Consider the following 27129-nt stretch of genomic DNA (forward strand, 5'->3'; position numbering starts at 1 on the left):
TTTTCTGCTAAAACTCATTATGCAGCAAAGACCGTATGGCCTAGAAAGATCAAATTTGGCAAGTAGGTAGGGCAGGTGTGAAATGACTAAGGCACAAAAAATGGCACCAATTGACCTAATGGGGGCGCTATAGCAAAGCCATACACATAAGTGCTCATAAATCATTCCAGCGATTTTTGCCAGACAAAATAATTTTTCTTCTGTAATCCTTGGGTCAAGACAAGTCACTTTGCCATTGGGACTATTAAGCCCCGCCTACTTAGATTTTTTGCTAATTTGCATAATATGCAAAACATACTTTTGATAACTAGTCCTACAGTTTATGCCCAAAAATTCTGAAAAAATGCTCAAAAATCCACAAGACTTTGATAGTCAATAATTATCCAAAACATCTTGGCATTTGTACACAATATGGCCGCCATATGCAAATGAACCCTTCCGATAAAATGAACAATTAATTAAAAAATATGTAACTCAAAATCCCTGCAGCCAAAAAACTTACAAATCTGAATATAGACAAGATCCTGAGGTAGCCTATCAATTTTGGTGCAGCTCCACTGCTAGGTGGCGCTACAAAGGTTACATATGCAAATGGCTATATTTTCAGCAACCGTAAGCCCTATCGAGCTGTAATTTTGCACTCTTCATCACAGGTACATGTTTTAACAGAATCTCTAAGGACAATTTGATAGGCCAAATTTTGTGACCTCTATTAGCCAATAAAAAATCAGAAGCTATTTGAAAAGGTTAACCTTAACCAATCATTATGAAAATTAACTACCATGTATATGTTGGTACATTCTAATTACCATAAAAGTTTTATACGATTTGGACACTAGTTGGCGTTATTCATTATAATTACACATTTATTACATATCACGTGCACATATTTTTATTCATAGTCAAATAACTTCATTCGCATTATGTAATGCACAGTTCTAAACAACTTTGCTATTAGTATTAAAAAAAATTATAATTAAGTTGCAATATTAAACTTTTGGCAATGCACCCATTTCAAACTAGTCCCTCAATTTGTAATCATAGCTCCACCAAACTGATCTAGAAACACTCTGTAGAGTGTCTAGGTAAATAATTATTATGTTGACTTTTATATTCAAAATGCTATCTATACAACAACAAGTATCTTTGGCCATGTCACAAATACCTTATTTAGCTATAACTCATTAGTCCTTATTCAGATCATCTCAATATCTTACTCAGTTCTATATCATACTTCCCTTAAGTGCTGTGCAAAATATGGCACAGATTGGCCTTTAGGGGCAATGTTAGCAATTAAAAGAATTTAAAATCAGTAAAAACAATGAAACTATTTTACTATACAGTCTATAGCTAAACATCTGATATCATTTCACTCAGCTTTTTTGTAGTCTAAAACTTTGCCTATGCATGTTAATAGAAAAAATGTTCCACTTTAAAGTGTAATTAACTGTCCAAACACAGGATTTTAACTATAAGCAGTCACTCCCCCACTTTGCTCACTCACTCAGTGAAGTGAGTGAAGGCCCATACTAAGAAGAGCAGCAGGGGGGTGTGGCAGCCACATTCCATTCTCGCTGCAGAGTGCAGCTTGATGAAGCGCCATTTAATTCAGACATAGATTTAGAACAACTTTGTAATCACGCCATGTCAGAACATTCCCTCCTTGGTATTAATACTGTGATGAAGCGCCATTTAATTCAGAGCTAGACTTAGAACAACTTCATCAGCTTATTTTGAAAATCAAATGGTCAATCTGAACACCACTTTGTGAACATTCTGGTTGAAGTCTCCTGATCAAAAACCATAACATGTAGATGCCTTTTGACTAATTGTAACTCATTTGATGAATATCCTACAAACATCAATAAATTTGTATGTGAATTTAAGCACTGATCATGTTGAAAGGACTCTGCTCAACATTAATAGCAGGTTAAAGACTTTTGATAATCTATAAATGTGAGAGTGTCTCCAATTATATTAGACCTTCTTACACTTCACCCTAGTAGGCTCCATTGTGCCATGGTGCTTGAACCCGTTGATTGCCGCTCGCGGCTATATTTATTATTATTATTATTATTTTCCCTCAGAAAAAACAGTTGTGCAGCCTAAACTGTAAGGCCTAGAGACATGAAACTTGGTAGGTAGATGTAGTGTCAATCTCGGCGGACAACAAAAATGGCTCCGATTGGTCATGTGGTGGCGCTATAAACAACGTACATCACTTTTCACATTTTGCTCAATAACTCCAGAGCCATAAGACCTACATTCAGAATTTGCTGTATTCCTTGGGTCAATGCCTACAACTTTCCAATTTGGACCATGCACTTCCGTCTACTTAGATTTTTCGCTAATTTGCTTAATGTGTAAAACATACTTTTGCACTGTTTAAAGCAGCACTGTGAAGCTGCGAGAATGAGTGAGAGGAAAGCCGCGGCGTTACTAGTGATAAAAAGCTGATTCTGAAGTTCAGCACGTTGTAGCACATATTTAATCAGTGATATGTACACACAATAGTATATATTTAATTTATTTTTTTACATTTTAGGGGAAGCTGAGCTTCCCTTGCAGTCTTAGAGGAATCGCCACTGCTGTACGCGTCCCTCACGTTGGTGTTAACACGGTCCAGCATGTTATTACCTTGTGTTGGGATGTTCACGTGTTTTAAAACCTTGGCAGGGAGTTCTTTAGTTCTACATGGATAAAATCCCCCGCTACCACATAGAACGCGTCTGGATGCTTGTTCTGAAGTGAGCTGATGTCATAAAGCTCCTTCAGCGCATTGTTAGCATTAGCTTTCGGTGCTATGGAAACAGCAATCACGAAAGTGGGAGGACACTTCACATTCAGCTGTTCTGTCGCCTCGGAGCAATGGCTGTTTACCAACACGCAGGTTGCCCCCCAGGGCTTTCCTGGATTGCTGGTTGCGGTCCGCTCGAAAGAGCTGCTTGCCGGCGAGCTAGAAGGCGGAGTCTGGCATGGTGCGGTTCAGCCAGGTTTCCGTGAGACAAATCACAGCGCAGCTCCTCATCTCCTCAAAAACACTCATCCTCAGCCGCAGCAGGTCCAGCTTGTTATCCACCGGCTTCTCCTGCCCTTTGTCTGCAGCGCTTTGCTCCCCCACGCCGGAGGTTTTTCATAATTATTAATTATAAACTTTACACTCTGCCTAGTAGTTTAATATCAATTTTATCAAAAAGAATACCAATAAAACCCCCCAAAAAATCCTAACAAGTACAATAGGATCCTGCACCTTGCTTGGACCTCTACAAATTGTTATCGTTGTTGGCCATGTATCTCAACTGGTCCCTCGATATCAGCCTTATAACAAGCAGAGTACAGCAGCAACTCTACCTCCTGTGCACACTGAGGAAAGCACATTTCCCATGTCACCCTCACCATATTCTACAGAGTGAGCGAATATAGTGAATCAGTAGTTATTCAATCTTTCCCTAACTGCCCTTTCCCACCTTTCATAGTTTTTGCCTCCTCACCCCTTTTTAATGGTGGAAGCAGTTATGAGGATGACTACAGAGTTGTGTGAGCTGCTGAGAACCTGGGACAAGGCCTTCAAAACAGGGGATAAGACGGGCCTCAGAACAGCCAGCGCCAAGCTGTTCCGGAGCATCAGAGAAACAAAGCACATGTGGCAGGGCATCCAGGCCATCACTAACTACAAGATACCTTGTTATAGTGATGCCTCCCTTCCAAATGCACTGAACAATTTTTCAAAGTTCAAGTTTCAAAGCACAGAACTGCATGATGGCAAGATTGATTACACCTCCTCCAAATGACCAGGTACTATGCCTGTCCCCATCTGATGTGCAGAGAATGTAATTGTAAGCTTCCATGAGTGGCTGGAGTAACAGAAAGGCGCTATATATATGTCATTGTAAGTAAGTAAGCAAGTATTTATTGTTCTGTTCTAGTGCTAAGTTGGACTATTAGTTTTACATTTGCACGTTGGACTATTACATTTGCACTTTGTTGTCTATATTGTACTGTTTCACATGTTGCACATTGTTGTTTCCGCAAGAATGTAAATTTAATTGCACAGTGTACTTGTACTTACTTGGAATGAAAATAAAGGCCTCTGGACTGGGAATCTTGGATCTATGAACACAGTGAATTCAATCCTTTTCTTTGCATGCAAGCTATCTGTCGTTTAACATCATACTGTTTACAACAGACACATTAATTTAAATTTGTTAAGTTAAAAAACAGCAATAGCTTTAAAACAGATTTTCTCAGGCAGCTTTACTCTGAACTCATTTACAGCCATTTACATTTTTCCTACGTGCCATCATGTAAACACAAGCACATATCCTCTAGTGCAGCAGTATTTAATTAGAATTCAGTTCGGTCCAGTTAGAGAAAATTTCTTCAGGCTAAGGTACGGACCGTCGCCATTTTTAACTTGTGTTGTGATTCAGTATTATTTACTGTATACTGAAGAAGGCTGGTAGTTCTGTCAGTGTTTTATGTCATCAACAACTGAAAGACAAAACAAATTACAAATACTAGTATATTTCAACAATATGTATTGTTTTAAATAGACCTGTCACAATAATTACATTATCAACCTATCATAAAATAAATGAAAACACCCTGAACTTATCGAGTCTATTAATGTGAATCTGTATGTTAACTTTGTTTTAAAATATTTATATTAGATTTAGGCCTGCCTGTCATGATAATTACAAGAATGACAAAATCATACAATATATGGATAAATGTTTGCTGAACTTGGCCAAAAGATCACCTTTTTTTAAAAACAGCAGTTTTATTTTATTTAATATTATCACTGTATCAGACTTTATTATGTTGTGGGTAACACTGACGGGGGAGAATTGCCAATGCTTTTTGTCCCCTGGGGGTTGCCTTAGTGTTGAGGTAGGGTTGTTTTGGGAGTAGAGAGCGCGCCTGATTTTACAGCACACGTGATTGGTCTGTAAGTATACTGCGCTGCAAAGACACTAAACGTTCCGCCGCTTGAAATGAACTCTATCAGAATTAAATCCTTCTCAGTAGTTTATTGGTTTGGGTCCGGATTGGACAATGTCTGGGTCCGCACCCGCACCGCGGTCCGCCTATTAGTGACCTCTGCTCTAGTGTGTTGCTCCCTGATGTCTTGTGCGTGCTTGTTTACACAGACATGCACGTTCACGCACACGCAAGCAGTAATTCTCTTACTCTCACACGTGCACACACAGAGACACACCCTGCACGCACGAACATTGACACACCCACCCACCGACCAAAATGACTATTAGCTCTCACACTGTAAATATACTCATCAATAGCTCTGCATGTAACTGTGTATGTAAATAATGTTTTGTTAATAATTCCCATGAGACAATTGGAATTTGTGTGAGAGTTTGTCAGAACAAACTGCCTTGGATGATGTAAATTAAATGTTTGAGACAGTAAATTAAAGTAGTCATTCCTCTACCTTAAATGTTTCTTTGGCACAAGACTGTATTCTGTTCCACAAAAATGACCCATTATTTATTGGACAAGAACTTGCATACCTGGCACAATTTTCTGATAATCATTTATTTTATATGTTGTATAGTAATATAATTACCCAGCCCTAATTTTAGGACAAAATCAAAACGTAAATAATCTTACCAACCTTATTTTATATAATAACAGACTAATTTTTACTGTCATGTAAATTTATATAACAACTTCAACACCCATTATAAAGTTTTAGGCATCTGAAAGGACAAGAGCTGTTTATCATAAAGTCCTTGGCATTTGTAGTCAAGGGTAAGATATTTTTTGTGCACAAATGTGTCTGTGCTCCCATCACTATAAAACTACATACAGTATTTCACAAAAGTGGGACAACACTGAAGATACGCCACATTACAATGTAAAGTATAGCGTATAATAAAGTGTATAGGTTGTATAACATTGAACATTTCCTGTGCCCTCAAAAAAAACTTGTGTGTGTCAAATTGTGCCCAGTGTCAATATTTTGTGTGGCCACAATTCTTTTTCAGCATTTCCTTCCCTCTTTTGGGCTAGAATTCCCTACCTTCCCTTCAGATTGCAAGTGAAATCTTTTCCACACGTACATGAGGACATCACAAAGTTGGTGGATGTTAGAAATCCTAAGATTCTCTACCTTCAGTTTGAGGATGCCACACAGATGGTTTAGGTCTGAAGACATGATTTGCTAGTCCAACAACTTTACCCTCAGTTCCTTAAGCAAGGCAGTTGTTATCTGCTATCTATCTAAGTTCTGTTTGAGGTTGTAATCATGTTTGAATATTGTGCCCTGTGGCCCAGTTTCCAAAGGGAGGGGACCATGTTCTGCTCTGTCACAGTACATGCTGGTAATGTAGCTCCCCATAGCAAGCAGCACCAATACAATATTGCAAACCATGGTACTCCCACCACTATGCTTGACTGCAGGCATGACACACTTGTCTTTGCACTCCTCACCTGGTTGCTGCTAGACATGCTGGACACCATATGAACCAAATACTTTTATCTATTCAGCAAACTGTTACTGTTTAGAAGAGGCCTCTTTTGGGATGAAAGCCATGCAGACTAATTTGAATTTGAGTGTGCAGCATATGGACTGAGCATTGATAGGCTGACCCCTCACCCCTTTAACCTTTGCAGCAAAGGTGCTAAAAAAGCACTCATACGTCTATTTTCAAAAGCCAGCCTCTGGATATGACGCTGTTTAACCACTGCATGGTTTACGTCATCATGCTGCAGCTAGGTTTCAGGGTGTTGGAAATGTTCTTATAGACTAGGCCATGTTTACATAGAGCAACACTTCTTTTTTTAAATACTTAAGTAAGGTGCCAGCGGTTTAGACCCTAATGGCTGTGTGCTAAATCATTTTGGTCTTGCTCGGTCTTGTCCTATGAAAATATATAATAATATATTTACAAAAATGTTGTGTACTGTTTTTTTTGTAGATACTGTATATATTTGTCGATAAATTATTAAAGGTAACCACACACAGACAAATATTACTTATTTGGGAACTAAAAAATTGTGCAAAACAATCTCACCAAAAAAAAAAAAACATAACTTACCTTTGATTTTCTGCTTATACTCCTCTGGCCGGTGCAAGTACATGGCTGCAGCATCTCCATTTAAAGGATCAATGGGATTAGGGTATGCCAGCAGCTGTGGCAAAAACGACTCAAAAATATTGGTGAGGTCTGTGAGGGTGAGAAATGAACAATTAATAAAGATTAAAATTAAATATTATAGCTGAGATTAATTCAGTTGTTATTAAAAATACAGCCACAAGCATCAATTGTGCTTGTGGCACAAAAGTGTACCTCATCCCCTTGGAACACAATTAGAAGGGAAAGGGGTAAAATACTCCACCTAAGAATTGGGACAACCCTTCAAGCACCCGAAACATCAACAGGAGTGCTAAAGTTCAGTTACCATGCTGCTGGTTAACTAGTTAACTTGAGTGCACTGTATGTCTTCAGAAAGGGGGCAGGTGATGTAGAAATTAACTAATTATTGTCCATTCCTTAATTATTGTCCATTTCTCTGTGAAGGGGAGCTAAAATTTGTTTTTATCTATTTATGTTTTCGTTCAGCTTCTGCCATCTGCTGCACCATTTAAGGTGGAACGGTAAAGTTTGCTATCTAGCTAGCTACTGAGACAATCTTTATGTTATTTATGAAGAATCCAAGCATAAAGCATTAAAACTACAAATTAAACTTTTGGTAAACAACCCGGCAATCGACCTAGGAACGAAAAGAACAATGAGAGAGATGATTGACACACCACCTGAGACTATTACCCCAGGAATCAAACTTCAGAGATGCAGCTGTGGCTGGGCCAAAATGACATTAACTGCAGGCCTAAGAATACATCAAGGGCGGAAAAAGTGCTTGAAGGGCATCAGACAGGGACCTTGCATCGACCACTACTTCTTGCGAAGCAAGTCGAGTCAGTCAAGTGAAGTTCAGCAGCAGGACAAAAACCAAAGTCTGCAGGACATCAATCCCCCTGTTGCAGAGGAAGAGAGGTCAAGCACAATAGAGCACCTAGAGCCTAGCCTACCCCAGCGTGCAACAGAAACAAAGATCCTGGGGCGAAAGCCACTAATTAAGTGGCCCAAATGATGTGAGAGGAAGGAGTGGGATGCGGTTAATCTGGACAACAGCAAACTTCTGGAACAACTAAAGGGAACGGCCAATAAGAAGCTGGAGAAGATGGAGGAGCTGATATACAACTATGGAGTGGAGCATTTTGGAATCATTGAGGAAAGGAAGACATCATCAACCAGTACAATGAAGTCCAGCAGACAGCAGGCGATGCAACTGGTGAAGGAGAGAAGACAGTTGAAGAAACAGTGGAGGAAAGCCCCGGAAGAGGAGAAGGAGGGAATAAACTTGCTGCAGGAAAGAATTACGAGCAGACTGTCAACTCTGAGAAGAGCTGAGAACCAAAGAAGGAGGCGTAAGAGGAAGGAGCATGCAAGATCGAGCTTTTTTAAAAACCCCTTCAAGTTTGCAAAGAGTCTCTTCAAGAAAGAGAAAAGTGGCAGTCTTAAAGTATCAAGAGAAGATCTCGAAGCGCATCTGAAAAGAATCCACACTGATAGCTACCGAGGCAAACAGAGTACCCTTCCATCCGATATGCCACCAATACACCCTCCGGAACATCAGCTAGACATAGATCCTCCCAAGTGGAGTGAAGTGGAAAGAACCGTGCGTCGAGCAAGAGCTGCATCCTCCCCTGGGCCTAATGGAGTACCATACAAGCTTTATAAAAATGCACCAGATGTCCTACGGTTTCTCTGGAGAATGATGAAGGTGGTATGGCGGAAGCAAACAATACCAGTGGCGTGGCGAAGGGCAGGGGGCATCCTAATCCCTAAAGAAAAGGATGCAACGGAAATCAACCAGTTCCGTCACATCAGCATCTTGAATGTTGAAGGTAAAATCTTCTTCAGTGTCATAGCTCACAGACTGGCTGGTTACCTAAAAAGGAACAAATACATTGATACAACTGTGCAGAAAGCAGGGATCCCAGGCTTCTCAGGCTGCTTGGAGCACACAAACATGATATGGCATCAAATCCAAGTCGCTAAAAAGGAGCAAAGTGACTTACATGTTGTGTTCCTGGACCTTGCAAATGCCTTTGGGTCTGTTCCTCATAGTCTTGTGTGGAATGCTTTTGATCTTTTCAGTGTTCCACAGGCTATTTAAACTCTGGTCAAATCCTACTTTGAGGACATACAGCTCTGCATCACCACTGAGAGGTACACCACAGCATGGCAGCGGCTAGAGATAGGGATCATGGCAGGCTGCACCATTTCCCCACTGGCCTTCACCATGGCAATGGAAGTCATCATCCGAGCCTCACGATGGGTGGTAGGAGGTCAGCAGCTTAAAGCTGGTCTCCGTCTCCCTCCTATCAGAGCATATATGGATGACATGACCACACTCACAACAACCCTGCCATGCACAAGGCGTCTGCTGGAAAAGCTCCGGGAGAACATCAAAGAGGCCAGGATGGAGATTAAGCCAAGCAAATCCAGGAGCATATCAGTGATCAAGGGCAAGTTGACAGAGCAATGTTTTTATATCGGAGAGGAACCTATACCCACAGTGTCTGATAAGCCAGTAAAGAGCCTAGGATGCTGGTATGACGCCAACCTCAAAGACAGGGATCAAGTGGACCAGATCAGGCAGGACACAATTAGCGGCCTGGAGAGTATTGACAAGTCCCTACTCCCTGGCAGGCTAAAGCTTTGGTGCTTTCAATTCAGTCTGCTACCCCGACTGATGTGGCCTCTTACCATCTATGAGGTCCCAATCTCAAAGGTAGAAAAATTGGAGAGGTTGATTGGCTCGTTTGCTAAAAGATGGTTGGGTCTTCCCAGATGCTTCAGCAACATAGGACTGTATGGAAAAGGCATTCTTGAACTTCCTGTGTCCAGTCTTACAGAAGAATTTAAGAGCTCTAAAGTAAGGCTGGAGATGACACTCTTAGAATCCCAGGATCCATGTGTAGCCCAAACAGCGCCGACCCTCGTGACCGGAAAGAAGTGGTCCGCAAGTTTAGCTGTACAGCAAGCAAAGGCAGACCTAAGGCATCGTGACATCGTAGGACATGTGCAACAGGGGAGAGGAGGTTTTGGCCTGGGAAAGAGTAATCCATCTTGGTACAAGGCAGCTCCATCTCAGCGCAGAGGTTTAGTCGTGGAGGAGGTGCGCCGGCAGAAGCAGGCAGCAAGGTGTGCAAAGGCTGTCTCCCAAGCGCAGCAGGGTCAGTGGATGAGATGGGAAGGGGTGGAGAGAAGAAGATTCTCTTGGAAGGAGTTGTGGAGCATGGAAGCATTTCACATCAGCTTCATCTTGCGAGCAATGTATGATGTCCTGCCATCTCCCAGTAATCTGAAGCAATGGTATGGGGAAGACTCAACGTGCCCACTCTGTCCATCTCCAGCAAACCTTAAGCACATCCTGGTTGGCTGCAAGGCAAGCCTGACACAAGGCCGGTACACTTGGCGGCACAACCAAGTTCTGATATGTCTTGCAGCTACGCTAGATGCTAGACGAAACAGCCGTCAATGCCCTACCTGCGCCATCCCATTGTGTAACTACAAAAGACTTCATCCGTGAAGGTGCTAAGCCAAACAAGTCCAAGGCCAGTATAGCATCTGACTTTGGTCAGTTGGGAGGAGCACGAGATTGGATGCTAGCGGCGGACCTAAACCAAAGGCTATGCTTTCCAGTGGAGATTGCCAGTACGAGTCTCAGACCAGACCTCGTGCTCTGGTCTACATCACTGCGTAAGGTTTACATCATAGAGCTTACTGTGCCCTGGGAGGATTCTGTTGAGGAGGCCTACGAAAGAAAGAGCCTTAAGTACGCTGAACTGGCAGCTGATTCTGAGCAACGTGACTGGAAAACCAAGGTTTGTCCAGTGGAAGTTGGCTGCAGAGGCTTCGTGGAAAAAACAACTACCAGGCTTCTTGGGGAACTGGGAATCCGAGGCCATATTCAGCGCCAAACCATCAGAGCCCTCTCGAGCACAGCGGAGCAGGCAAGCCGGTGGCTCTGGTTAAAGAGGAAAGATGCCATCTGGGCCCCAAAATAGCACCTGTGATGCAGGAGGGATAAGAGCTGAGGGGGGCACATCTGGGATGCCAGGTGTCGCCGGTGAGCTCTCTGGAGGTGTTGTGGGCTTGTCATCGAAATACCAGTGAAGGATGGTGCCCACCTGACGACTCCAATGAAGCTCCATACCCTACTGTCACACAGACAGCACCTTATTTCCTATCCTCCTACAGGTTACTGCATCAAACCACCTCAAATCTCAGGGGTGCAATCAATAAGGGATTGTGCAATCTAGTCCTATGTTAGAACAGATGTAATAGTGCTAAGTCTCACTTTGTGTTGCCATGATTTGAAGTGTGCCTCTGAAAAATTTCTGTTTGAAGGGCTAACAAGCACTACTCTTTTCCCCTACCCCTCCAGTCTAACAGGAACTGGGACAACCCTATCCCTTGGCGTGCACACACAAAACCGAGGAGAAAGAGTAAGGGGTAGGGCCCATGGGTGAAATGGGATTGGGCCAAACCCTACCTGAATATTACTGCCATGGTTCTTGAACATTGAAAAATGTTTGTCACACACCTAAAATTAAGCTCCGTGAAATGAGCAACAGTTGCTGGAAAGACATGTGACTTTCCCGTCAAAATAAAAGTCTGCCACTAAAATATTAAATTTAAAAAGAAATAATTCATTTTTGAAGTGATTTTACCGAGAGAAAAGTTAGATAAGACAGAAAATAAGTGGCATTTCACTCTACCACACAGGTTTGTTTTAAATAACGTCGATTGGCTTGATAATTTAACAGAAACTCCATATTGTAATGTACAATTCTGTGTTAATACACAGAATAAAACATTTTAGCAAATGAAAGTATCTATGCCCATTCTGTTTAAAAAAACACTGTTAAAAATAAAATAATGATAATAATAATAATAATTATTATTATTATTATTATTATTATTATACAATGCAATAAAGACGTGAATGTGACAATAAGATTAAGAAGACACATCACACTGAGTAATTTGACATTGTTTAAAAAAAATACACAACTTAACAACCAGCATTATATACTTAAAGAATGGAAAAAACTGAGAAGAAAGAGAATAGAAGAAACTAACATTTGGGTTGGGAAATATGTGGTATTATGAAGTAAAAATGTAGTACATACTGTTAATTAATTATGATCTGAGTCAATAGTTTAAGGAATTTTAATGATAAATAATGTTTAAACATTTGTCATTTAATAACTAGTTGAGGCTTGTTCATACACCATTTTGCAATGTTGTAACTGTTGTAAGCCTGATAAATTAATGTCCATTTATTGTAAATGTTATCAGAATTTTAAAATATTTTGTTAAACACAAAGATATGTCTAACAATGTGATTTAATGTTAAATTAAAGAAGCATTATGAAAAAAATAAATTCTTTTAGCCACTGACAGCATGTTTTATATGAGACGAATAATAAAAATTAGTGGATTTCAGAGGTTTGACTAACTAAAACTAGTGTTTCTGGGCAATACAGTTTTGCGCTGGGACTTTATCAATATATTCTGATTCAGGACATACAACTCTTTAATAAAAATAACATTATAAAGAAAAATATATTTCTTTCAGCCACTGACTTTGGTCTAGTGTTGCGGCTCCACTAAATCAATTGCCCACCATCACGCCATTGTTTCAGCTATTGACTATTCCTTCGCAATTTATCACCAAGTATGTCTGGAGTCTAATCACAATCAGTTCTGAGCTAATCTGACAAAGACTTTAGGAGGAGTTCGAATGAGTTTGTGAAAAATGTGTAAAAAAATTCACAAATTCCAATATGGCCGACTTCCTGTTGGGCAGAGCTAATACATGCCAATTGGTAATATGTGCGGGATCATATTATCTATGTGTCCACCAAATATCAAGAATATCAGAGAAGTTTTGAGAAGGCCACAGCTAATTAATTAGCCAAAAAAAATAGGAGGCGCTGTAGAGTAATTTAGCTAGATACGAAAAAAAATGACATGATTCTAAATCATTTTGAGGCCTTATTGAATCTGCCCATTTTCAAGAGGCTGAGCACTTTCCATACACGTCATATAAAATAGGTGGCACTAGAGAGTAGATGAAAAACGAATGTACAAAATTTGAGTTGATTATCAAAGTACGGCCTAAGTCAAATAGGCATGTGAAGTTTTATGAGTTTTCGAACAACAGAACCCCCCAAAACGCCACGGGAAACTTATTTTGTGACTTCCTGCCAAAATGGCCAGCTTCCTGTTGGGCGGAGTCAGATAAAACCAAGTGATTCTTGATCGGTATAGAAGGTCAAAGTTGGTGCATATTGGACAAACTTTATCCCAGGCACTGCCAATGTTTGGGGGCGCTATAGAGCTCCTGAACCCTACCCAAGCCCTTGAATCATGGAATTAAAAAAATTTCACCGGCTTTGACATCTGTGCCAAAATGCATGAGTTTTCGAGTATCAGAAAGGACTCAAAAATGGGCACAAATTAAAAATAAATAAATAAATAATAATAATAATAAACATTCCAAAACAATAGGGCTTTGCACCTCCGGTGCAGGCTTCGCCTGTTCCTTTCGGTGCTCGGGCCCTAATAATAATAATAATAATTCTTCCATAAACTATAGGGCTCGGTGCCTGCGGTGCGCCTTCGGTGCTCAGGCCCTAATAATAAACGGACTTGGGGCCCTCGCATAACAGTGCAAGTTATACCTGGCAAAATTGAGAAACCGGGGAAAGTAGTTTTTTTTTTGAGTAAATCTTTTTATTGTCTGTTTTGCATTGACATTGAACATTGGGGAGCGCAGTAAATACAGCATATTAAGTAGCATTGTTCTGGTTCACAGAATATAACACACAAACAGTTCACAAAGTAAATAAAATAAATAAATTAATGTAAAGTAAAAAAAATAAAAAAAATAATAATAATAGAAAAAATATAAATAAATAAATACAAATAACTAAATGAAAAAAAAAAAACATTCCTCGGACACACAACATAAAGACATGCGTAAATTCTTAGTATAATTTTGATTAAGGAGAATGTTCCAAGCTTTGAGTACAGGGAGAAACATTTTACCATTATTCTGGAATTGCAGCAAGTGAAAGATTATCCATGAAAGTGAAAAAGGGCTGCCATGATTTTTTTAATTTTGAATGAGAACCATTCAGAGTGCATCGAATTCGTTCCAGTGTGCTATACCGAAGGACATCCCTAATCCATTCAGAATACATAGGTGGAACCGAAAGTTTCCACTTCAGTAAAATTAACCATCTTGCCAACAAAGTCACAAAGGCTACAAAATCAGAGTGATGTTTTGACATTAACAAGGCAGATGGAAGGACACCAAATATTGCTGTAACGGGGTTAGGATCCAGCTGTATCTCAAAAACCTCAGATAATGTTGAGAAGATTTCAGTCCAAAACTTGAACAATGATGGGCATAGCCAGAACATGTGTATTAGGGAGGCAGTGTCTCGATGGCAGCGATCACATAATGGGTCTGTATCTGGTAGGGGTGGGAATCGTTTACTATCTCACGATTCGATTCGATTCCGATTTTGGGGGCCACGATTCGATTCAAAATCGATTTTTGATTCAAAACGATTTGATTTATAAAAATTTCTGCTTCTGGCTTATGAATCTTATTGAAAAAAGCCTCCAAAATATACACTGGTCCTGAAGCAGGTAATGTGTTACAAAAACAATAAAATGTGCAGGAATGTGGGTCCTCAGTGACAGAGGAATCACTGGGATATCACAATGACGTTAATGAACAATAAATAAATAATAAATAACACTGATTTATTACCAGGCTACTAGCGGTGGTGTGTAGGTGACGCTGCTGGGCTGATGTGATGATAGCACTGGAGCGCTAAAGTTCAGGAGCAGCTGCTGATTAACTAGTTAATTTAAGGTCGTTGTATTTCTTCAGAAAGGGGGCAGGAGGTGGAGAAATTAATTCATATTGTCCATTCCTTAATTCCTCTGTGATGAGGAGCTGAAATTAGCTCTGATTAGCTTATTGTTGTTTTTCCGTTCCGCCTTAAATGCTGCAGCCCGCTGCCACCTGTAGCGTTATTTAAGGTGGAACTGGAAAGTTAGCTAGTTAGCTAGCTAACAGTTACTGAAACTAACTACTAGCGATCTTTTTTATGCTTGTTATGAAGCATTCTGCCATAAAACATTAAAACTACACGTTAATCTAAGGTAATATAATGCTTGTTCTGCCATCTTACCGGTGATTCTCAAACACCTACGCTCTGTGTGTGTCTGGAAGATCTCCGTTTGAAGGGACAAGCGCTATCCCCAGGGTTGCCAGGTCCAACAAAAATACCCAGCCCAAAATCAGTCTAAAACCCGCCCCTCAGAATCGATTTTGGGACATTTTAAATCGATTCTGAATCGTAGTAAATGAGAATCAAGATTCTTATGTGAATCGATTTTTTGGCACACCTCTAGTATCTGGATAAATTTTGTTAAGTCTGGCTTTAGTCCAATACACTTGGTGAAAGAGTTTACATTGAATCATTCAATGCTTAGCACAGAAGGAGGATGAATGAATTCTGTATAATATTTGTTGCCACTCATCCTCAGTTAAGAGTACATCTAGATCCTTCTCCCATTGCTCTTTAAGATTTCTTAAACATGTAGCTTGAACCAAACTAATTAAGTTATAAAGCTGAGAAATCATTTTTTGAAATATTGGCAGTGGTTTTAGAAACGTGTCGAGTGCCATGGTTTCAGGGGCTGAGGGAAACTGGGGATTTACAGAGCTGGGAAAACTACGTACTTGAAGGTAACGGAAAAAGTTATTTTTATGGAATGAGAACTTTTCTACTAAATACTGAAAAGATACAAAAGTGCCCTCGACATATAAATCGTGCAGTGTTTTAATCCCTGCCCTATCCCAATTGTTAAACCCTTTATCAAGAGTAGATGGAAGGAAGAGATGGTTTGAGATAAGTGGGCAAGACAGGGAGATTTTGAAAATTAAAATGCCTTCTAAACTGTTTCCAAATTTTCACAGATGATTTAACAACTGTGTTTTTAATAGTGGTGGGAAAAGGATGACAAGAGGCAGCTTCCAAATGTAGCCATTCTGGGGGAGAATGAAATGAATTGTAACTAATCCAGAACTGCAATGTACGTAAATTGGCTGCCCAATAATAGAATTGTATATGTGGAAGTGCCATACCGCCTAATGATTTCGTTTGTTGCAATAATGATTTACGTAATCGAGGGGGCCTCTTGTTCCAAATGAATTCCAAAATTAGGGTATCTAATTTTCGAAAAAATAATAAAAATAGGTAGGGTCTGAAATAGATATAATAATTTAGGTAGGGTATTCATTTTGATAGTGTTAATTCTTGCGGCTAAAGATAATGGTAATAAGGACCAGCGGGCTAAATCTTTTTTAATGGAGGTTATTAGGGGACAGAAATTACATTTAAAGAGATTCTCAAATTTATCTGTGATAGAAACCCCAAGATACTTAAATTTATCATGTACTACTTTAAAAGGCAGGGTATATAGTGAGTATTTGGTGGCAGCTGAATTGAGGGGGAATAATTCACTTTTGGACAGATTTAATTTGTATCCCGAAATAGAACTAAAAGAATCAAGGATTGAAAGTATAGTGGGTATTGAAGTGGGTAAATTGGAGACATAAATAAGCAAATTATCTGCATAAAGTGAGAGCTTTTGCTCCCTATTATGTCTGAATATACCAGTTATGTTGTCGTTAGATCTCAGCGCCTCGGCAAGAGGTTCTATGGCCACCGCAAACAATAATGGACTCAATGGGCAGCCTTGCCTTGTTGATCTTTGGAGCAGGAAGTAAACAGAATTAAGATTATTGGTCCTAACTGAGGCTTTTGGAGCGGAGTAAAGAAGTCTAATCCAGGATATGAAATTCTGTGGAAAGTTAAATTTTTCCAGTGTGTAAAAAAGATAACCCCACTCCACCCGATCAAAAGCCTTTTCTGCATCCATTGATAAAATAACTTCAGGGCCATCTTGTGTTGGGGGAGAATAGATTACATTTAATGCGCGTCGGATATTAGAAAATGCATGTCTATCTTTAATAAAACCAGTCTGATCTGGGGAGATAATGCTAGGTAGCCACGGCTCCATACGGGTTGCTAGCAGTTTAGCAAGCACTGAGTAGTGAGATAGGGCGGTATGATCCGCATTGTAGGGCATCTTTACCTTTTTTTAATATTAAAAATATTGAGGCCTGTGTAAGAGTTTGCGGTAGACTAGTGTTAGCGAATGAGTCTTGGAACATATCAAGTAATAGGGGAGCTAATTTGTTAATAAATTTCTTATAAAATTCCACCGTATACCCATCAATACCTGGGCATTTTCCATTCTGCATGCTCTGCACTACCCTTATGATTTCCTCCTCTGTTATGGGTTCATCCATTTCCATAATTTGGTCTGCGCTCAGAGTTGGTAGTTTAAATTTACTGAAAAAATTGTCCAGTGCCAAATTATCACAAGGGTGTTCTGATGTATACAATGAAACATAAAACTGTCTAAACTGGTCATTTATAAGTCTAGGATCTGATGTAATATCGGTAGGAGATTGAATTTGATTTATTTGTCTAGCTACAGTGTGCTGCCTTAGTTGGTGCGCTAACAGTTTACCTGAATGATCCCCATGTTCATAATGAGTGGCCCTAGATTTGAGCAATAACTCCTCCACATAATTTGTACATAGAAGATCAAACTCTGTCTGGAGACTGAGCCGTTTTTTATATATCTGGGGGTCAGGAGAATTAGCCAGCATGCCATCTAAGTCTGAGATCTGTTGAGTGAGCTCCGATATTTTTCTTCTTCTTATGTAATTTTCATACTTTGTAAATGCAATAATTTGCCCTCTGATATAAACTTTTAACGTCTCCCATAAAGTAGAGGGTGATACCCCAGGGGTCTTATTCACACTAATGAAAAAATCCATTTCCGCAGTGATAACTTTGACAAATCTATCATCTGATAGTAAACGGTTGTTAAAACGCCATGGTGCTTTTGGAGAAAAATCCTGAGGAACAGATAAAGTCAATATAAGAGGGGCATGGTCAGAAAGAACTATGGCATTGTACATACAATCCTGAACCTGTGACAAAAGCCTATTATCTACTAAAAAATAATCTATCCGAGTAAATGTTTGGTGGACATTTGAATAAAAAGAATACTGTTTAGTCTGAGGGTTGAGATATCGCCAAACATCCGTTAAACCAAAATCATTCATGAATGTTTTAATAGTTTGGGCAGACTTGGATAATGTATTGGTCTTGGTGGAGGACCTGTCCATCTTCGGATCTAACCAGCAATTAAAATCTCCCCCTACCACCACGTGTCTTGTTGACAAGTCCGGTAGGTTGGCAAAAACTTCACCAAAGAAATGTTCATTATCCCAGTTAGGGCCATAGATATTAACTAAAGTGACATGTGTATTATAAATTCTCCCAGTGTCCACAACATACCTACCACACGAATCTGCTATAATATCAGAAGCTCTGAATGGTACTGCTTTATGTATAAGAATAGCAACGCCTCTAACTTTAGCATTAAATGTACTGTGAAATATTTGACCTACCCAGCCTTTACGGAGTTTATTATGATCCAATTTCTTTAGATGCATTTCCTGCAGGAAAACAATCTGAGCTCCAAGATGCTGCAAATGATGTAGTATTTTGCTATGTTTAATTGGTTGGTTAAGACCCTTAACATTCCAGCTAATGAACTTGATATCACGTTCTCCCTGTTGTCTTACATTATCAATCACTGCCATACTGCAAAGTGCAGATATTGATTATTGTATATTGACAATCGAGAGTGCCGAGGATTTTAAAAAAGCAACAAATATATATTTAAAACCAAAACGAGAAAAACAGAGAGAAACAAATAACTAAAAAAACGTGTTTGATAGGCTTGTATAAGAACTCCTAAGAACCTAAACTGCATGCGGCGAGAATCTTGCTCCCCACCCTCTATCCCCCCTCCCCACTGCTGAAGTATCTCCCCAAACAAGATACGCGCAAAACTACCCTCCCCTTTCTTAACTGCGATAAGACGCAAAGGATGGCCGTACCAACTAAACATTCCCTCACCCCTATTCCGTTAGGGCAGTGGATCATGACACATGATAAGCATAATTTTTTCCCAACAATGAAAAAGAAAATAGCATTAATGCCGTAACCTTATAACAAGCAGAAAGGTTCACCTTTATCTGGGCTAAAATTAGTATAACCAAATTACAGGTTACAGGGCCGTACTTAACCCGCAGAGTAATAAGTTACCTGTACATGTCCATATCAAGTCCACAAGGTGATGTGCACCTTTACGTTCTAAAAAAAAAAAAGTTCAGTCTTTCCCACCTGCGGCCGGTGCTAGTGACTTTAAATCCTTCTGTATGAACTCCTGCGCTGCCAGTGGGTCCTCGAATTTATGAACTCGTCCATCTGGGAGAGTGATCCTTAGTTCCGCTGGGAAATAAAGCCCGAACTTGAGCCCTGTGTAATCCCGAAGCTGGCGCTTAACTTTGCTGAACTCGGCTCGTTTTTTGGCCACGGAGCTGGTGAAATCAGGAAAGATGGACAGTCTCTTACCCTGGTATTGTAAGGTTGAGACTTCTCTTGCACGTCGTAGAATCAGCTCACGGGTCTGGTAGAGATGAACTCTAATCACAAATAGTCACTTTTGGGTTTGGCGCGGAGAGATCTGTGTGCCCGGTCTAACATGGGTTTCTCCTCCAGACGAAGCAGCTCTTACAACAGCTCACCAACAAATTCAGTTGGACGAGGTCCTTCTGCTCCCTCCATAACACCAAATAAACGGAGGTTATTCCGCATCTGCCGCCCTTCTAAGTCCTCACATTTTGTTGTTAGTGCCTTGACTTCTGCCTGGAGCGAGAGCAGAGACGACTCCATCTTGGTTATAGCGTCACTGGAGGCTGTCTGCGAAAGTTCGGTCAAAACTTCGTTATGGCCATCGATCCTCTTGGTCAGTGAGTCAATGGAAGAACGAAGCTCCGCGGTTAGCCCGTCAATCTTACCACATATTTCTTGACTCGTCGTACTTATTGCTTTCTGGAAGGACTCGTAGCTCAGAATGCCCTCCGGTCCGGCACTCTCAGACTGTGGTGAAGCTGAAGAGTCGACCGCCGTGGTCTTGCCGCGGCCTCTACGAGATGACTCCGACTTCTGACGATTAGCCGCCATAGTAGACCGCGCCGCACACATGGTATGATGTTAGTGTCCAAAAGTTCACAGAGACCAAACTTTGGTGGATAAATATGAAAAAAGGTGCACAAAAAAGTGAAATTAGCCCACTGCCCCACGGAGCTGATCAGTTAGGCGTCATACCCGTATGCACCCCTAGCGGCCACCCCCCCAGATTCTTATTCTATAACGGATGTCGAAACCGGGGAAAGTAGTTTTGAGGTCTTATTGAGTGTAACAATTTCCAAGTGTTCTATCCTGCCAAAGGTCAAATATGCATTTAAAGTATAGGCGGCGCTATAGAGCCGTCGAAACACGTATTTTAATTCTATATCAAAAAATCGTCCCGTTCATTTCTTACTCGTTTAAGATATTGACTATTCCTTCACAATATATCATCAGATACGTTCAAAGGTTATTTTTGCCAAATACCAAGAGTATTCAACAAATTTTCTTGGAGTAGTTTGACAACACATGCAAAAAATGTGTGTAAAATGCATATATATTTCAAAATGGCTGACTTCCTGTTGGGCAGAGTAAATCATATCAAATCAATTGACCGCCACTACGCCAATAGCTATTGACTATTCTTTCACAATTTATCGTCATTAATGTCTGGTGCCTATCCAGGTCCAATTTAAAGTTAATCTGACAAAGACTCTAGGAGGAGCTTGAGTGAGTTCGTGAAAAAAAGTGTAAAAAAATTTGCATATTTTAATATGGCCGACTTCCTGTTGGGCAGAGCTAATACATGCCATTTGGTAATATGTGCGGCATCGTAATATCCAGGCTTCTACCAAAAATCGAGAATATTGGAGAATTTTTGAGAAGGCCACAGCTAATTTATTAGCCAAACCAAATAGGGGGCCCTGTCATCTAGCTACACTCTTCAAAAACGACAAAATATTTCTAAATCATTTGGAGGCCTTATTGAACCTGTCCATTTTCAAGAGTTTTCAAGCTTTCCATAAATAGGTGGCGCTAGAGAGCTGATGAAACTCAAATATACGAAATTCCAATTTCAGATCAAAGTACAGACAAATCCAAATAGGCCTGTAAGTAGAGCTGGGCGATTAATCGATTTTGTCGATTAATTCGAATTTATAGTTAAGGACGATGTGTTTTTATGAAAATCGATTTTCTCAGTTTTAATTTTCACCACCGACGCTCCTCTGTGGGTTTCAGTGCTTCAGACTGAGATTAGTCCCACCCCTCTGTCCCGCGCGCACCCCCGCCCCTCTCTCCCTCCCTCTCTCCCACACACACCCCTGTCGCACACAACACACACACACACACACACAAACACACACACACACAAACACACACACACACGACGGCGGAGCTTGTGGAGTTGGTTCGGTTTTGTGGCGTCAGACGTAACTTAGACCAAACAGGTCCTACCTGTAAGGTGTGTTTAAACCAATTGCTTCTAAACGAAGCAGCGCGACAAATTTATCTCTAAACCTTAAACCAAAAGCGGAGTGGGAGAAGTGCTGCTCCCAAAGGAATGAACGCAACAGCAGCACCAGCACCAGCACCAGATCCAAAATAAAACAAGCAAATGTTCCCGGCACATCTTTCAACCGTGTACCAGGTTCTGAATGCAATAAAGATTATGATTTTTTTCATATTCATGAGAAAAGATCATCTCATTTTATAGAACACTGGCACTTATTTTAAAGCTTTGTTTTGCAATTCAATTCAATTCTTTACTTAATAGCATATTAAATTGTACTTGTTTTCTATTTTGTAAGTTTTATCAAAAAGGGCACACTTTTATTTATTTCTATTTGTTATTTGAGGGTGCATTGTATCAGTACCTAAACGTGTATCTTTGCTTGTTTCTGGTTGCACTTTAATCAAAAACTAAATAAATAAATACATATTTTTAAACCATTTCTTTATCACCTTTAATTAGATTTTTAGTAGGGAAAAAAAAATGGAGTATTTTTTTGGGCCATATTGCCCAGCTCTACCTGTAAGATTTCATGAGTTTTCGATCATTGTAAGCCCCCAAAACACCATGGGAAACTTTTTATTTTGCGAATTCCTGCCAAAATGGCCGACTTTCGGTTGGGCGGAGTTAGCTAACACCAAGTGATTCTTGTTCTTTATGAGGAGTTCAATGAGCGTACCAAAGTTGGTGTATATTGGACAAACGTCGACCACTGCCAGCGTTTGGGGCGCTATGGAGCTCCGAGCCACACCCAAACCCATGCTCTATGGAACTTTAAATTTTTACCAACTTTGAGGCCTGTGCCAAAAATGCGTGAGATTTGACATATCAGACATGCCTCAAAATGGGGCATAATAATAATAACAACGAGGGGTCCCCCTGTCACAGGGGGCCAAGCAGACAAACCGGTGAAAGTTGGACCGATATGTGGATTCTCGCGAAATGTTTATATTGCAGTGGAAAATTTTTTGAGAGTTTTTGAGCCCACAAGAGGCTAAGAGAATTTCATAAACGCGATATAGAATAGGTGGCGCTAGAGAGCTGATCTGTGAAATTTCATGTGTTTTCAAACATCAGAACCCAAAACTGCATGCAAAACTTTTTATTTTGAATTTAATCCCGGCCATTGCCAATTTTTGGTGGTGCTATGGAGCCCCTGAACCACACCCAAGCCTATACTCTATAAACATTTTTCATTTTTGCTGAGTTTTAGGCCTGTGCCAATTTGTATTAATTTTCGACTTTCAGAAAGGCCTCAACAATGGGAAAAACTGACCATAATAATAACGAGGTGTCCCCCTGTCACAGGGGGGACGTAGGGCCCTCGTACAACAAACCCAGAAACTGGACCCAAATGTGAGTTCTAAAGAAATGGGCAGCCAATATTTTTAAAAGTTTTTGAGCATGCCTTTAATGTCAAATATGTATTAAAACCTAGGTGGCACTATAAAGCCAATGAACTATGCATATATGTAATCTCCTCAAACACCTGCAGCGCAAAGATGTATTCACTTTCTGTTATGATGGGGCATCTCAAGGCAATTCAACTGTCTGCTATTTCGTCCACGTTCAAGATATCGACTATTCCTTCACATTTCATCATCATAAATGGTAGTAGTTTATTGCTGACAAATATCAAGAGTAATCAAACCAATTTCCAAGGAGGAGTTCGACAAAGTACGCAAAAAATGTGTGTTAAATGCACATATTTCAAAAAGGCTGACTTCCTGTTGGGCAGAGTCAATCATAACGATACTTACAATGTGTGCAATGACTTCTTTTATGTATTTGCCAAGTTTCATGAATTTTGAAACTTTGTTCTGACCATGCTCATGTTTTAATTTGGTCTAGAGTTGCTTCTCCACTAAATCAATTGCCCGCCATTGTTTCAGCTATCGAAAATTTATTCGTAATCACCATGTATGTCTGGAGACTATCCAAACCTAATTTTGAGATAATCTGACAAAGACTCTCGGAGGAGTTTGAATGAGTTTGTCAAAAATGTGTAAAAATATCACAAATTCCAATATGGCTGACTTCCTGTTGGGCGGAGCTAATACAAGCTAGTTGGTATAATGTGCGGGATCATATTATCTATAATTCTATCAAAAATTAAGAATATTCGAGAATTTTTGAGGAGGTCACAGCTAATGTATTAGCCGAACTAAATAGGGGGCCCTGTAGAGTCAGCTAGCTAGACACGACAAATTCTAAATCATTTTGAGGCCTTATTGAATCTGCCAATTTTCCAGAGGCTGAGAGGTTCCCATAAATGTCATATAAAATAGGTGGCGTTCGAGAGTTGTTGAAAACGAATGTGCGAAATTCAAATTGACTACCAAAGTATGGCTTAAAAGCGCACTTACTATTAAAAATAGATCTTCATAATAATGGATAACACAAATGGTTATTATAAGGTATAGCCATAAGTCATATTTACAGCAGATTAAGGCAGGCTTTATATGAGTTTGTGTTTGCCAGAGGGTAAAATTTGATTTGCATCTAGTGTAGGCAACACACACCTGATCACACCTGGCATAGTTAGTTTTGTTATTTGACCTGGGTACACCATGAACAAACAACAAAAACACCACTTCATCCCACTGTGACAGGGAGCTTACTATTGCCTTTTAATATTTTAAGGCTTAAAAATGGGAAACCATCATCATCGCATTTTGTTTTTCAAATATCTTTCAGAATTTTCATTATTACAGTGGTATCATTATCAGTTCATCACTGCTAACACACAAGTTCAAAAGTACAAATACATACCATAAAGAGCAGTCCACGTCTGATTTATCACATCTAAACACACGGTCCCAGATCTGCAGCGGGGAGAGACATTGCATTTTACACAAATTATTCGCATTACACAAAGAGCAGCATTTGCTTAGTCAATACATGTGTATACTATATGACCATACATCAAGCTGAACTGCAGACAAACCAGCATCATGTTTTTAAAAAATCATAATAATCACTACCGTATAAAAATAACCTAACATTTTGTTGTGAGTGCTGTTCTTGCTGCTTCACAGTTTCCATCTTACAACCCCAATGGCAATGAAGTTCGAACATTGTAAAAACAAATAAAAACACAATACAATGATTTGCAAATGTATATTGTGTATTATTGCATATTATTTTATTTTTCTACCTGTACACTATATTTCGTTTTGATATTTTAGAATTCGTTAGCTTATATTTCCTTTAGCATTTTGAGCTAAGTTTAGTTTGTTATTTCTGTTTCTAATCTATTTTTCTGTTTTTATTAAATGCTGTTATTAGCTTACTATTAGCTTTTAGCTTGTTGCTGCCTTCTATGTTATTTACCATACAGAAATACTCACTGGTCTGAATGTTGATTTACTCATTTAATAGCTGCATCTAACTATTTTAAGCCAGACAGACACGGTGTGATTTTTTAATGAGAGCTCATCCGCATGTTTGAATGGTTTGTCCTGTAGGAAAACGCAAGCAATTTATCTGCTGACACTGTAGTCTGACTTGCAGGCTGAGAAACTGCACGTCATGCAGCCCGTAAGCAGTAGAAGAACCACCAAATCCATGTGAGCCACGCACCCATTAATCCACCTGCGGAGCTTTAAACGCGTGGATGAGCTCGCATTCACGCTCGGGTTCAGGCAGACAATCTAAACTTTAGTATGCAGAACTATATTATTATAGTTATTCATTTTCCATTCTTTTAAATAGCAGGATAATTTGATTTTTATTTCTCTGTCCAGACCCGACCCGGCCCGAGGAAAGTAATGAAAAATCTCGGGTTGAGTCCAGGCTCCAGGAAATAGTCTGTGAGGTAGTCATCGAATTTTAATACTATTTGTATTTTATATAAAGCTATGGCATGCTAATCACTATAGAGCTAAGTAACAAAGTATTACTGTTAACGAAAACGAACGAAATAACGAAAACTGAAAGTTCTCCTTAATTGAAACTAATAAAAACGGTAATTAAAAGAAAAAAATAAAACGAACTGAAATTACAGATTGAATACCCTCATTCTCGTGTTTGTAAATTTATTTATAAGCACTGTACAGCAGTTTAACAGTGGGTGGTGTTGTGCTGTTTCTGCTCTTGAAAGGGAGCCAGATTCTGTGGGGGTCAGATTTCGCGGAGCGCCTCGTGGTCCTCGGAATTACTTATATTTACAGGAAACTGCAGAATTCTGTATAGTATTAGAATATGAGCGTGAGGGAGATAAAAAAAAATGTTTTGTAGAGAATCAGGAGATGAGGAATATTTGAGAAGCAGCTGTAACTTTACCTGTGAGTAACTCATACACCAGAACACCCCACAATGCAGGATCAACTGATAAATCTGATCATTTCGATGGTTGGTTGGTTGTTGGAGTTTTATTGCCACTCCAGCACAAATGTGGCTATTTGTAGCGATAATTTCGGTGAAAATTAGTGAAACCTGTAGAGTTTATTGAGTTTTTGCTGTATGATCTCATCAGTGAGAATCCCCAACCCATAACCAATCAGTGAGCTCCAACTGCTTACCCCTCCCACTGCTCTTTCATTGTGGATGCGCAGAATGTCTTAAACGTCCCGTTTTTCAAAGTCCAGGTTTGGCACGTCACGTGGTTAATATACCGTTACTATTTTACAATACCGTCACCATATTTAAATACTGTGGTATACCGAAATATCGTCATACCGCCCGAACCCTAGTTTGAACATTAAATATTTTGTCTTAGTAGTGTATTTAATTATATATAGGTTGAAAAGGACATCATCAAATTCAGTTTTTAATGTTTTACACAACATCCAAACTTTATTGGAAATGGGGATGTAATTACAGTTAACAGTACAATTTAACTACTTGAGCCTGAAGTCAACAAGCGCACCACAATATCAAATTTAATGTTTATGTTGCTTCTATTATATTTGCTATAATACATTTAAGTTGAGAATTTTGTCTTCTGCCACCTGCTGTGTCTGTCTGGTGAGGTTATGTGTCTGCATCAGCCTCATATCTGTATTTAGAGAATTTGTACTCAATTACTTAATTGAGAATATATTTAACTTTTAGAAGTATGCAAAGATGGAATGAATCATATCTATTAAATGTGATTCTCAGCCCAAGCAAAGAATCAGGTGCTGAGGCACAATTGAAATCCAAACCCTTCTTCATAGGCTTACAACTGGATGTGAATAAAGTATGATTTCACAACTGCTCCTCAGAAGTAATCACTTGGAAAGACTCTTTTGATTCAGGAAATGTTTTACACACTTCTGCACTGAATTATTACAAATATATAAATAGAAACATCATTTTCAATGTCATTTAACATCCATCACCTCTTAGGGTTAATATTGGGCTATATAAAAAAGACTAGTTATTTGCA

General features: G+C 39.6%; 1 protein-coding gene across 2 annotated transcripts in view; it reads right to left on the reverse strand.

The window, feature by feature from the left end:
* ube2h (ubiquitin-conjugating enzyme E2H (UBC8 homolog, yeast)) overlaps positions 1 to 27129 on the reverse strand; it is a 134005-nt gene that overhangs the window by 13254 nt on the left and 93622 nt on the right. Inside the window, exons 5-7 of one of the 2 annotated variants that reach the window (XM_049475095.1) lie at positions 24531 to 24583; positions 7059 to 7187; positions 4070 to 4110 (exon numbers count right to left, since the gene is read on the reverse strand). In XM_049475095.1, coding sequence (XP_049331052.1) covers positions 4070 to 4110; positions 7059 to 7187; positions 24531 to 24583 — 223 coding nt within the window. The remainder of the gene's footprint in view (positions 1 to 4069; positions 4111 to 7058; positions 7188 to 24530; positions 24584 to 27129) is intronic. The other variant, XM_049475094.1, reaches the window with a different exon arrangement.

The sequence above is a fragment of the Astyanax mexicanus genome, chromosome 2 (assembly GCF_023375975.1).
Source record: "Astyanax mexicanus isolate ESR-SI-001 chromosome 2, AstMex3_surface, whole genome shotgun sequence".
Classification (NCBI taxonomy): domain Eukaryota; kingdom Metazoa; phylum Chordata; class Actinopteri; order Characiformes; family Acestrorhamphidae; genus Astyanax; species Astyanax mexicanus.